The sequence below is a fragment of the Crinia signifera genome, chromosome 3 (assembly GCF_055691185.1).
Source record: "Crinia signifera chromosome 3, ASM5569118v1, whole genome shotgun sequence".
Classification (NCBI taxonomy): Eukaryota; Metazoa; Chordata; class Amphibia; order Anura; family Myobatrachidae; genus Crinia; species Crinia signifera.
This window is the reverse complement of record NC_139219.1, coordinates 12,769,460-12,783,990: the sequence shown is the minus strand read 5'-3', so window position 1 is coordinate 12,783,990 and position 14,531 is coordinate 12,769,460. Positions and strand designations below refer to the sequence as shown.

The window sequence follows — 14,531 nt, the reverse complement described above, 5'->3', positions numbered from 1 at the left end:
TACAGGAACATGTGATGTCAACAGTGACTCGCTTACGCTGTGTACAGGTACATGTGATGTCAGCAGTGACTCGCTTACGCTGTGTACAGGTACATGTGATGTCAGCAGTGACTCGCTTACGCTGTGTTCAGGTGCATGTAATGTCAGCAGTGACTCGCTTACGCTGTGTACAGGTGCATGTGATGCCAGCAGTGACTCGCTTACGCTGTGTACAGGTACATGTGATGTCAGCAGTGACTCGCTTACGCTGTGTACAGGTGAATGTGATGTCAGCAGTGACTCGCTTACGCTGTGTGCAGGTGCATGTGATGCCAGCAGTGACTCGCTTACGCTGTGTACAGGTGCATGTGATGCCAGCAGTGACTCGCTTACGCTGTGTACAGGTGCATGTGATGCCAGCAGTGACTCGCTTACGCTGTGTACAGGTGCATGTGATGTCAGCAGTGACTCGCTTACGCTGTGTACAGGTGCATGTGATGTCAGCAGTGACTCGCTTACGTTGTGTACAGGTGCATGTGATGCCAGCAGTGACTCGCTTACGCTGTGTACAGGTGCATGTGATGTCAGCAGTGACTCGCTTACGCTGTGTGCAGGTGCATGTGATGTCAGCAGTGACTCGCTTACGCTGTGTGCAGGTACATGTGATGTCAGCAGTGACTCGCTTACGCTGTGTACAGGTACATGTGATGTCAGCAGTGACTCGCTTATGCTGTGTGCAGGTGCATGTGATGTCAGCAGTGACTCGCTTACGCTGTGTACAGGTGCATGTGATGTCAGCAGTGACTCGCTTACGCTGTGTGCAGGTGCATGTGATGTCAGCAGTGACTCGCTTACGCTGTGTACAGGTGCATGTGATGTCAGCAGTGACTCGCTTACGTTGTGTACAGGTGCATGTGATGCCAGCAGTGACTCGCTTACGCTGTGTACAGGTGCATGTGATGCCAGCAGTGACTCGCTTACGCTGTGTACAGGTGCATGTGATGTCAGAAGTGACTCGCTTACGCTGTGTACAGGTGCATGTGATGTCAGCAGTGACTCGCTTACGCTGTGTGCAGGTGCATGTGATGTCAGCAGTGACTCGCTTACGCTGTGTGCAGGTGCATGTGATGTCAGCAGTGACTCGCTTACGCTGTGTGCAGGTACATGTGATGTCAGCAGTGACTCGCTTACGCTGTGTGCAGGTACATGTGATGTCAGCAGTGACTCGCTTATGCTGTGTGCAGGTGCATGTGATGTCAGCAGTGACTCGCTTACGCTGTGTGCAGGTGCATGTGATGTCAGCGTACAATGTTACAGAGGCCTATTTTTAGCTGTAACCTAAGAATGGAATTTGCTGCGCTATATAAGAAACTGCTGATAAAATAAGGACAGGAGTCAGGTGGGTTCTTAATGGAATAATTCTTTGCTTGCTAAAGCTGTTACAGGAAACAGGTAATTAAAGGCAATAACCTTTAAGCCGCTAGGAATCCAGTATAATGTACTTTAGCTATGAATACGAGTATACGGCAATCATTACTTTCTCATTGTCAATAATCAGCGACATATCTGTTACTGATGAGTCCTCTCATTCCGTTCCAGCTGAAAGCACGGGATTTACTCAGCCAGACGCTGTCCTTTGTCCAGGATTTAGTGACCGGCCTCCTGAACTTCCATACGTACACCGAGCAGAGAGTCCAGATCTTTCCCATAGACTCTGCCACTGATGCCATCTCACCGCTAAATCAAAAGGTAATGCTCCCAAACACGGTTTCATCCTCAATGGGAACCCAGCTGCATACCCAGGAGCTGACTATCCAATACCCCCGACTCCCTGCCTGACCCACCCCTGCTTCAGTACGGATCGCCGTCACATCTGTCCTTATACCGGCTCTTCAGACCTGAAGTAATGATCGCTTTGATTACTGTGACGTAATATAACCTTATTTGTGGGACACTAGCCCAGGCGGTGGATGCCAGGAGTAACGCCATACTTTATAGCCGTTCTATACCCAGTTACCCCTATAATGCATTCCATCCCTTTCCTATCTTCCTTTTGTGTTTTCACCAAGGCTCTTTTATCCTCCAAATAGGGTCTGTGTAATGTTCTATCATGCTGAGGTCAGAGATGTTTGTGTCCTACAGAAAGACAAAGACTTTATTTGTATGTATGATGGCAGAATGGCAGGTACAGGTAGAGCCATCCTCCTCTAGCCCATTAATAGGATTGAGCCAGAGCTGTCGGACATAATCCTATGCTAATCCCCTACTGTATTGTTCTATGTATTGTATTGCAGCTGAGAACAATAGGCCTTGGTGAGCCATGGCTCACCATCAGAGCCGGCCCTAGCCTAAATGATGCCCTAGGCAAGATTTTGGCTGGTGCCCCCTAGCACCGCCACTATTTCCGTCTCTGACCCAGCTCCCCTTTCCCAGCACCATGAACCTTCATCATAGCAGTCATCATTTTGGTGCTCCTACCCGCAATATTTTAAATAGAAACAGCGCACACATTCAGTGCGCAGCCCAAACAGGGTAAGGTGCATTGCCACACAATAGTACCCCCAATTCAAATTATGCCACACAGTAGTGCAACTTTATTCTCATTATATCATGCGATGGTGTCCCTTATTCACGTTACATCACACAAAAGTACCACTTTACCTTATATACATTACTCCTCACATTATTCACATTATACCCTTAGAAAAAAATCCTGAGAAAATATTGCATTTTAAGCACCTCCATGGCCACACTGCAACCCAGCACAAAGCAGTGTGTGCTGGGCAGAGGAGAAGAGCTGCAGCTGCTGCGGTCACTTAAGGGGAGGGGGCCCGGGGCCCCCACTGGGCCCTTCCTTCAGACTTTGGCCTGGATAATTTGTACCCCCTACCCCTTTCTCTCTGCACCCCTGATAATACCACACAGTAATGCCCCTTACACATGACACACATTATTAATGTCCTTATAACCATAATGCCCCTTACACATTATGCCAACCTTTATTAATGCCCTTCATACACGACACACATAATGCATGTTACACATATGTCGCACATTATTAATGCATTTATACATGACACACATAATGTCCCTTACACATATGCCGAACACTATTGCACAACCAACCCACCCGCAGACCGCACTCGCACAGTCGCTAACACTGTGACCTCCGTCTCTGCTTGAATACAGATGTTTCCTCATACATCTTGTCTCAATAAGCCATGCAGCTCCTGGCCAGTTCTGCTAACGTTGGGTGCCTTTTTTGCTGAAAATTCATGCATTGTTATGTGACCAGCACACACAAGGATTAAAATGATATGCAGCATGCCTATATTCTGTGTCCGACTGTGGCTGTATCTGCATTCGGAATGCTATGTTACAGTGATTTCCATGAATACACTATTTCATATGCAAATACAGCCTCACTCACACAGAATATAGGCATGTTGCATATCATTTTAATCAGCAGAAGCTGCTGCTGCCCCTAGGCATTTCAAATGCCCTAGGCAATTGCCTAGTTTGCCTATGCCTAAGGCCGGCTCTGCTCACCATGGCTATCCAGAGATGGCTAGTTGAAGAAGGCTCCATCTGTATAACACCGTTTTAGCATACCGTAATAAAAAAAAAAACCTGTGACAAGGCATGCTGGGACAACAGCTGGAGCACCACAGATTGGCCAGGCCTGCACTAGGACATGGCTCATTCACTACCATTCCCTGAGCCGAGGTACTTATCCCATGCTACATATTTCACAAGTTACGCAGACGACAGTTAAAGCTCAATATCTACAAGGCCAATTACTACACACATTTTATGGGGTGAAGTACCGCCAGTGACCACTAGAGGCCACTTGATGCTCCAAATTACAAAGTGAAAGCAATTTTTGCAGGGACACTGATCTGTTTTCATCCTTGCTGGATATGGAGAGAGGGAGCTGTGAAGGCAGAGATTGGAGGTAGGCACAGATAGGGACTGGGGGTGGGGTGGGGAGTTTGTGGGCTAAAAACTGTCACAGCTCAAAGTGAAAGTACATTGCAGAAGCCGTCATGTTGATGGGCTTTTAACTAGTTCAAATATAACTCGAGTAATAGAATTATTATTATTAGTAAGGGTGTGGCTTGTGTCGACAGTCAAAACCTCAACATTCATTAGATCGACATCTCAACATGCTGACTTAGTGCCTGGTTCTAATCTGTTCGGTCCCCAGCGGGGTTGCACCGGGGACCGATATATTTGCGAATGTACAGGGCTTCTGTGCGGACGCCTTCAGTGACTTGCATAGTTGCCAAGCGTTCTCCCGCGGGGGGGGGGGGGGGGGGTCGGATCGGGGGGGGGGGGCATATCTACGCGAACAGTTGGTATGGGGATGGCCAGCGTTTCCTAGGAGTACCCATGAAAACTCTGGGCTTCCCCATGCGAATGCGGGCAGCTGCCTGCCGGGGGTGGATGGCTGGTGTCAGCCGCCTGGCCCGTTCTCGGACTGGAGGGTGCAAGTATAGGTCAGTCCAGACTTTTGCGAGCAGCGGAAAAATAATTTGATGGTCAGCATCCATCGAATGATTTTGCCCTGTACGCCACCCTACGAATGAACATCCAATCGCAAAGTGTTGGGGATGTGCGGAACGCGGCGGAGGGCAGGCATTTGCATGCACGGCGGGCGGCATTAGATGGCTCGCTAAGCGAGTCAACCAGAATCACCCCCTTAATGACTGCTTACCATTACCTATATAGATAGAAAAATACATACATACATACATACAGTATGGAGCAATCAGGGCGCAATAAAACGAAGGAGCGGCTCCAATATCGCAAAAAACGTGATCAACCCAAACAAGTCAAATAGAAAGAATTTTAAACAAAATATTAAGGATAGAAGTAGAGTGCTGTCTAAATCTATGGCTGGTTTTCTAGCTTTCGTGTATTCAGGCATGTTCGGGGAAAAAAGAATAAAAAATTGTGTAGGATCATTCAAATTTTCGTGAACAATAAGTGGATTTTAAGGCCACGGTAGAACATACCACACTCCCAGGAAAGTGTGTGGTGATATACACATAAAGGTATCTTTAGAGTGTACTTGGGAAATTTTTCAACTTTTAACAACTGCTTTTACCTTGCTTGTTCTCTGTGGAACTTTTTTTTTTTTATCATATATTGTTTTTTTAAGTATTCATTAAAAGTTTTTTCTTATCACTTTAAATTGAATGCTGGCCTTTTTGGAAATTGAAGCAAAAAGATAATTTGATGTGTTTAAAACCTTGTCTTGAATTGTGAGTCTTGGTACGATCCAAAAAAAGAAACCTTTATTATGTCTATATTATTCTTGCACATGTGAGTGATAAATTACGTTCGGTCTTCTCCTACCACTGGGTGAAGGCCCAGGTACACTATAAAGAGACCTTTATGTGTATATCACCACACACTTTCCTGTGAGTGTGGTATGTTCTACTGTGGCCTTAAAATCCACTTATTCTTCATGTAAATTTGAACGATCCTACATGTTTTTCTTTTTTCTCGAACATGTCTGAATACGCAAGAGCTTGAGAAAAGGTAAGTGAACGCCAGCCATCGCTAAATAGATAGTTTGATCATTGTTTCAATAAATTAAAATTTGTACGTAGTACAGTGCGCTTCTGTTCTCGTTTGTAAACATTCAACACGTTAAAAAAACGAAAAATACAGTGTCTGAAAATTCCATTCTAACTTATATCCGATGTTTTTCTTGAGAAGTCATCAAACATAACAGGATTGGGCTTCACAAATTCATATTGCAATCTCCATAATAACCAGTAGATGGCAGTGTTTGCCTACAGAACACTATAGGCCTCCTCTGCTAAGATAGTAGGGCGAGAAACTGTACAGTCTTCATAGTTAATCTCTTTACATGCTGAAGTGTACATTTTTTTTCCTTCCTTTTGAAGGCTATGTAATGATTGCATACTGCTTGTACAGACTGCAGATAAAACAAATATTTTTTCAGAAATGTATTTCCTTTTGAAGGATTAGCGATTTCAATTTGATTCGTTCACTGTATCGGAGAGACAGCGCTGTTAATTGACAGTGATGTATCCGCTAAGCTCGATGTCACGTGTATAATTGCAGCGCTGCGGATGCACTAACTCCCTGTATTATCATCCCGCAGTTCTCGCACTATCTTCATGAAAATGCCTCTTACGTGCGTCCTCTCGAGGAAGGAATGCTCCTGTTGTTTGAAAGCATCACCGAGGGCACAGTCACCGTCCTGGTAATATTTCCAGCTCATTATTTCCCCCAGCCGCAAATAAATCTCTGTCCGATTTCACATGTCCAATTTCCACTATCGTTCCCAGGAAACTGCGGTGAAGCTGCAATTTTTTTCACAGCATTTTGCGTCCTATGTGTCTTATCTGCAAAAAATCCTTCCATACCAGTTGAAAAGGTACGCATGCATTTCACTGCTGTAATCTCTGACTGCATTTGCCTTGCTAATTACGGATCTATTTTCCGGTCATTCAGTGTAAGCTCGGCCATTGTAACGCCGTATATGCGTTGCCCGGTAAACGTTTGTTTTGCCCGTAGCACAGAGTGTAATTATAGTTATTCCCAGTGGTTTTATTCCTCTTTGCCAAGAGGTGTTGCTATGGCGAAGAATGAAACACAGATACTGTTGTCTGTCCTTCTGACTAAAAGCCTTTCAATGATGCCATTCAGCTGTGTCTACGCGTGACATTGAGCGGGTTCCCAAGATGCACAGGGCCAATGGCATCTTTGGCGCTGCAAAATGGTGACATTGAATGCAATTGAACAATGGCGAAGGTTATGACAAAGGCTGAATGAAAACATATCGGCCGTTCTGCAAGAAAAGATACAATACATTACAATGCATCGGAGAAACCGCGTCCGTCATCAGCGAGAAATAGAAAATAATCTGCCTTGAAATGTACCGCTAATCGATCGATAGGAGGTGATTGCCAATGGCTTTCTGTGCCGCGGAATGGAGGTCATTCTGGTTGGCTCGCTAAGAAGCTAACGCGTCTGAATGCCCGCTGCCCAGCGCATATCTCCCCCCACACACACACGCTGCAAGTAGATGTTTTGTATAAACATCCGTTCGGAGATTAGCATATGGGCGCGAAATCATTCCATAGTCGCCGACCATTGAATGATTTCTACAGTGCTCACAAATCTAATACCCCTTTTACACCGCCTCAAAACCCCGGGTCAGAGGTGGGTCAGACCCGGGTCAGAGGCGGTGTAAATCTATCACGCCGTGTCCCTTTACACGGGACTTCTACCCAGGTCCTGACCTGGGTAGAACACGGCCAGGACCTGGGTAGAGGGCGGTGTAAATGGGTACGCCGGGTCGGATGACCCGGCTCCCATTTACATCAATGGGGGACGTCCAACCTGCGGACCATAGCGTCCGCAGGTTGGATTGGGGGGGGGGGGACACAGCCTGCACTGCTGTCTGCTATACTCTGCAGACAGCAGCGGAGGAGGAGGTGAAGGGATGCCTGTGTGCGGCATCCATTCACATCCCGGAAGACGTCTGGGGGGTGCACTGTATAAATACAGTTTTCTAAATGGACTCTGGCGCTGAAAGATTGCACACTCCGGACTATGTATAATCTGTTCTATCCAACAGAAGATGTCCGTGTGCAGATGAGCAGGTGCGTACCCCTGATATGTTTGTAAATACTATTGTTCCCAGACATATCAGCAGTTATATCTGCGCATCTGGCTGTGTGTAGGGGCAGCCTACTGACCGCCAATACACTTGCTGCAGGGCAAACATCTCAACCGGCTGTGCAAACTCCCGCCTTGGACACATTGAGCGGCTGATCGGTAAGTGTGTAGGCTTACCGGAATTGGCTGCTTGGTCGACACGACCGAGGATCAGCAGATACATGCGTTGGGTGTGTACCCAGCCTTAGACGTGCTCAAGAGTCTTCCTAGCGAAGTGGGGGTTATTTACAATGATGACGGGCCTGATTCAGAGGCGCGCAGTCCTGCTCCGCTGCGATTCCACAGCATTATTCTAATGGAGAGTGGTATTATATCACACCGCCAAAACATCCTCTGTGCGTGCGCAATGGCGAAGCTGTTACAGCATGTGCGCGGGTATGGATCATAGCATAGACAAGCACAAGGTCGACATTGGGTCAGGTCCACAGGGTCATTAGGCCGACACACGCATTAGTCAACAGGTCGACGCAGGGTTTTTCACTTTTTTTAACCCAAATGTCGACACAGTCAACATGGCCCCGCAACATAGCACCGCGTCATCTTGCATGACTCGCGCTCGCCGTGCTTTGTGAACAGTGGGGCATGAAATACCGCCTGTCACCCCATGTCGACCTTTTGACCGTCAACCTTCCCCATGTCGACCTAATGCTTGTGTCGGCCTAATGACCCTGTTGATCTAACCCCATGTCGACCTTCATGCATGGTGACCTGAAGTGGACGTCCTAATGCCTGACGACCGGGTGACCATATCCCCATGTGCGCAGTGCGGCTTTGGCACATACACAGCGGGTTCGCTGGCAAATAATGTCTCCACAGCTCCCAACGCTGGGGTTGTCTCTACTCCTGAATCAGGCCCAGTGCCCCATGGTTACAGTCCTTACCGTAAAGCCGAATTTGGTTCTTCTGAACGTTTCTTCCCTTTCCCGGCCAGTTTGGAAGAGGAATCCGAGTCCGCACTTTGCACAGCAGCGTTACGGGAACAGAACCTTCATCTCCAGCGCAACATCAGGAGGATGACAGCCGTGTTTGAGAAGCTGAAGACCTACATCGCCCTCCTCGCCTTACCCAGTGAGTGCAGTATGGGGGGGGGGGGGTCATAAATTTGAAACCTCCCTGTCGGTCCTTTTAACTGTCAACATTCCCATTGTCGACCTGCCAACCCTGTTGACCTTAGCCATGTCAACCATCAGTGGTGGACCCAATATATATCAACCTAAATTTGGTAGACCCAATGACCCATCCCCAACCTAAGTCCCTCCCCCGTGCCTAATCCTAACGTGCACGGCATACTCCCGGTCGGGATTGTGGTGTCAGCATGGATTCCGGTGCCGCCCTTCTGTCTGCGAGTCAGGACTCTGGCGTCGCCGTTCTCCCTGCCGGTACGCTGGTGGCCACATCTCTATTAAATGCCCCATAGCTTCACAGTTGGGGAAATGCTGAAGTTCGTATTCTGTGTGACTGTTGATGTGGCCACAGCAGCGTAGGAGGATGACACACACATTGCCGACACACACTGAGAGATGCGAGTGTACAGATCAGTTAGTGATATTCAGCTGGTGTCCTAAAGCCATGCAGCAGACTGTCTCCGGTACATCAGGCAGTATATCCCCCAGGGCCGATCTGCAATATTAATGACCTGATTCTCATTTTAATCATCTGTATTTACTCATTTATTCCAGGCACAAAACCAGAGGGTTTGCTGAGATCCAACTACGGCTGTATCCTGACACAGATATCCGGCGCTCTCCACGGACTTCATGACATTATGAGAGGTAATGCCGGAACCGCACAGGATTCATCTGTTCCCTAGGTGCCGTCTGTCATGCGCTGCGCACACGGCGTTTGCATGGCTGTATTTGCCGTTATCCGCCAATGATCCTGCGCGCGTCACTCTCCCCTGCCGCTTCGGTCTGCGCTGATACTTGTCCTACATATAGACCTGGACATGTTCCTATAAATATTTATAAGCGATATAAATTCCAGCAAAATACCACGGAGAGACCAATGGGACGGAGCCGGGAATCCGCTATTCGCCGTTGGTTCTGAGTGCTGATCTATCATTCTCTAGAATGACGCGTCCCCATTATAAGCTGCTGATTCCTCTGCGGTTATTTTTAGGAAGCCTCATTAGGTTCCGTTTTTGGATTTGTCGTGATGTCCTAGAAGTCACATTGCAATCCGGCCTGATTGGGCCGACAAATGATGCTGATTACATTGGAGAGCTTAGAACCTTGTTGAATTGCAATGGAAATTAACCCATTGTTCTCTGTCAGTCAGTTGCCGACCTCTTATACAAGTGTGTAATTATACACTATTGCTGCAGTCACGCCAGGCTTCGTTCTCAGCGCGCCAGGACCCAAGCTTGTGCTGGTCGCATGTGCGTCTCCATTGGGCTGTTTAATCTTGGTTCAACCTGCTCGATATAAATGGATAGGGGATAACGTTGCTTGGTCGACACATGAAGTAGGTCGACAGGGCCTGATGGTCGACTCAAGCATTAGGTTGACAATGTGAAGGTTGACATGAGTTTTCTGTGTTTTTTTTTATCTTGAGCCGACTTGTGCTGACAAGAAATCTAAACTGATAAAGTTGGAAAAAGAAAATCATAAAAAAATATAATAAGTAAATCTGATCGCAGTACAAATTTGTTCTCAAAATGGGCAAAACCATGTGCACTGCAGGTGGGGCAGATCTAACCTGTGCAGAGAGAGTTAGATTTGGGTGGGGTGTGCTGAAATCTAAATTGCAGTGTAAAAATAATGCAGCCAGTATTTACCCTGCACAGAAACAAAATAACTAACACAAATCTAACTCTCTCTGCCAGTGTTACATCTGCCCCCCTGCAGTGCACATGGTTTTGTCCATATTGAGAACAAATTTGTACTGTAATCAGATCTGAATAAGGGCCCAAAATGGCATTATCCATGTTGTTTACAAATGAGGGAGCGAAGGTCCGGGCTGCTGATGGCGTTCAGACCGAGAGGTGCTTTCTAGCCCTATCCCTAATCTACCTGGGCTCCCGCGTGCTTGCGGCTGAGGTCTGACTGGAAGCGTCCGTTGCTGATGTACGGTGAGATTGCCCGCCGGTACTCATGCAGAGCTGCATGTGGGTAATGTAGAGGAGCTTGTTCCCATATTCACCAACGCGTTTCACATCCAACAGAATGCGCAAGGAACGTGTGTCCTAACCACAATGCAGCGCGCCAGCCGATTCACACTCGGAGTCATTTGGTTTGTGACACGCGCACGTGTGAGTCCGAATCTGTATACGAAGCGATACAATGCAGCGTCCGCGTCTTTTTTACGCACCAGGTTCCGCAGTGCGTTAAACACAGATTCAGACTATTATTGTATTAAATAGGGACCTGTATTAACTGCATTCTGCACTGGGCCTTACTACATACATTACCTGTCCTGTACATATTATTCTGTAGTGCCAAATACATCCGCCGCTACTCCGCACTTGACTGTAGGGATTCGGTATGAAATCCCGACGGTCATAATACCGACAAGGTCAAAATCCCGACATTTAGAATGTACAGGTGAAACTGTCAACATGACTTTCAGACGACAGATCGTGAGGTCGACATGGGTTTTTTCACTGTTTTTTTTACCCCAATGTCGACATGGACACAGTTGGAAGTGAACCGCAGCCCCTCGCTTCGCTCGCAATGCTTCGGGCACACTATTTTATTCTCCCACCACACCGTAGTGGATGGTAGGGCATGAAATACCCCATGTCGGCACGTTGGGTCAAAAAACAGTGAAAAAACCCATGTCGACCTTGCGACCTGTCAACCCAAAGTCATGTTGACAGTTTCACCTGTACATTCTATATGTTGGTATTTTGACCTTGTCGGGATTTTAAATGTCGGAATTTTGTCCTTGTCGGGATTTTAAATGTCGGGATTTTGTCCTTGTCGGTATTATGACCGTCAGGATTTTGTCCATCGGAATTTTGACTGCATCCCGACTGTAGTTTTCATTAATGGTGCAATCGCCACCTAGTGGTGAAGTGGTGTGTACACATGTTTGTATGCATGCTTTAGTACACCCTAACATGCCTTTCTTATGGCACGACTGGGATACTTGGATGGCGTGACTGCATTAACGATGAGCGTGCCTACATCTGTAGCTCCTTAGCAGCTTGTGCCTAATCTCTCACCGTAAGGTTGACCTGATCTGTATATACGTCAGTACCTGCATAGTCCACTCTGGCATCAGTACCCCCCTTCCCCACTGACTATGCCTACATGTGAACGCACTACCAGCTAGGCCTCTCTCTTGTTGGCTGAGACACGGTTCCTGAAAACCCAGCTTCTCTGTAGACGGGCAGGCACAAACGTCACCCCATCTTCTGTCCACCAAGCGGCTTCATCTGCTGTGCATGGGCAGCCAGACCGCTCACGGCTTCCCAGACAGAAAGTGTTCCGGCTCCTAACGCACGCGCCTGATTTGCTCGCACAACTCTTGCACTGGCCCTAATGTGCTGACCGTAACTGCATAATATCTGGCGCTTCCCATGGCTGTGCTTAATGTGCTGGCTCTCTACTCAAAAGCACATAGATGTTTATGTCTGTTCTAACGTGTTTATGTCATTGCAGAGCTTTCCAAGCACTACGGTCATAAAGCTGCCCTGGAACAGGAGCTGCCAGCCGCCTCCGATAAACTTAAAACCACAAATGATTGCATCTTGTCTTCCCTCGTTGCGCTAACCAATGCAGCAAACAAGGTAGTTATAGCGGTCACGTGACTACCAATGCTTTCAGCGTGCGGTTATGACTGGTGCTTCTTATACTTGCAAAGTGGCATTTTAAAGCCCAATGAAAGCTGCCTCTCTACTTTATTATATGTGCGATATCAGCGAGCTGTTCCCAAATGAGTCCACCGTGCTATCCGTTACAGAAAGAGGCCGGGCTGGGATCTAAGGTGCTTTTGGCCTTTGCTAGTGTTCCAGGCAACAGAAACGCTCTCTGCAGAATTTAAAATATTTGAAATCTAACTGACCTGCTCTGCTTTGCAGTTTGAGCTTTTCGTCCCCTAGAAAATTCACCGATGTTGCGGATCTGCGATTATGTATCAGCGAAAATACGAACATCTTCACAGAGTATAATACTCGCCCAGGCATTTGCACACAGCAGTGCGGGCAGGGGGCCGGAGCATTCCCACAAAAACAGTGGGGGTGCCCATAAAAGCAGTGGGCGTCCCCGTGTGTAGTCCTGCTCATGCCGGGCAGTTGACCTCACAGGACTTCGTCCAGGCGCTTGTACATAAAAGTAGGCCTAGACTTTTATTTGCGAACAGGTGGAACTATCATTCAATGATCGCCAACCGTGAAGTGATCCCCCCCCCCCCCATACACTCGTATGTAAATGGAAGGAGTGCGTAAGTTCTCTAGCCCCACGGGCGGCGTCTAACCGCTCATTAAGCAGCAAATGTACTCTACTTACCGGCCCAACATGAATCACCCTCAGTCAGCAGCCCTCCATCTGTGTACTTAATGACCTATATTAGAAGTGGCGCAAATAGGGACCAGAATTGTAATTCCAGACGAAATCGATTTGATTGAAGTGTTCTGTTTATTCCCCGTTTCAGATTGCGACGTTCTTCAGCAACAACCTAGACTACTTCATGACCTCATTAAGTTATGGACCAAAAGGGGGCCGCGGCTTCACGAATCCCCTCTCGGCTGAAATGATGCTTCAGTACAAGCACAAAGCCGCCCAGTACATGAAAGCTTTAAAGACGGTTTGTATACAGACTAGAATCTGCCACGTTTTACTCTTTAACCCGCATTACTTCCTGATTAGAGAACAAATATTGTCTCCTCAAAAGCCGACCAAGCGTTTCAGCGCGGTGTACTAGGGAGATATCCACCAAAGGTCATTAAATATTTAGATCTCGGAGCGAAACTGATACTGCTGACAATTTGTGCTGAACACGTCGGGGCTGCAGCATTAATTTGTTTTCAAGCCAGCAAATTGTCTGCTCCAGGACTGTTCTTAGCATCCGTGATATTTAAAGTTTGCATTCTAATTGGACGGCGTCTACCCGGAGCGTAGCTTTTACCTGAGAACCATGTAGCCATTAATTCTGGGAATAAGTGCTGCTTTTATTCAGGGAACCATTGTGTCTTATGTTCTGTCTCCGTTCAGTAATGACGACGCATCTTTTGTGCTCGGCTTTACCAATGTATAACCTCTTAGGAGGTGTGCGGGGGGGGGGGGGGGATGCGGCTGTTTTTAGAGATGGGGATAATTGTCTGGGAAGACGGTGCACTTGGTTTGGTCAGACGCGGTGTAAAGTGCACCTCTTTTACCCAAGCTCAATTGCAAATGATTAAAGCATTATATTTATAATCTGGATCTGTTTTTTTGGAGGTTGGTAAAGGTCTCGGAACCCAATTTTTTTTCCCCTATCATTTATTTATTAACCGTTGTTGGTCTAGCAGGCGCATATTATGCAGCGCTCCACACAGAATATTTCGTCGTTCAAGTCCATACCTGCGCCAGTGGAGCTTACAGTCTATGGGGTGTATTTACTGAGCCTCGGATGGCCATATTGGGGCAGGTGTATTAAGCCTTAAAAGTAGATAAACGCAAGAGCGATAAATGTCCTGCCACTCGGACCCTAACTGCCATTTTTCAAATACAGCCTGTAACATGATCGTTCTGATGAGCTGATTGGCTGGATGTTTATCACTCTCTTTACCACCCTCGCATTTTTCTCTTTTTTAAGGCTTAATACATCTGCCCCAAAGTAACAGGGAGGGGGGAGGGAGGGTGGGGGGGGCGGAGCGGAGCGGAGCTGACGTCACATGACTTCCCCTC

The 14,531-nt window shown here is 47.3% G+C and overlaps 1 protein-coding gene across 1 annotated transcript in view; it reads left to right on the top strand.

Moving 5' to 3' along the window:
• Window positions 1-14,531, top strand: part of PPP1R21 (protein phosphatase 1 regulatory subunit 21) — a 68,661-nt gene that overhangs the window by 36,294 nt on the left and 17,836 nt on the right. Inside the window, exons 9-15 of the mRNA XM_083175277.1 lie at window positions 1,579-1,728; window positions 6,119-6,220; window positions 6,306-6,394; window positions 8,633-8,769; window positions 9,381-9,473; window positions 12,306-12,433; window positions 13,297-13,449. Coding sequence (XP_083031403.1) covers window positions 1,579-1,728; window positions 6,119-6,220; window positions 6,306-6,394; window positions 8,633-8,769; window positions 9,381-9,473; window positions 12,306-12,433; window positions 13,297-13,449 — 852 coding nt within the window. The remainder of the gene's footprint in view (window positions 1-1,578; window positions 1,729-6,118; window positions 6,221-6,305; window positions 6,395-8,632; window positions 8,770-9,380; window positions 9,474-12,305; window positions 12,434-13,296; window positions 13,450-14,531) is intronic.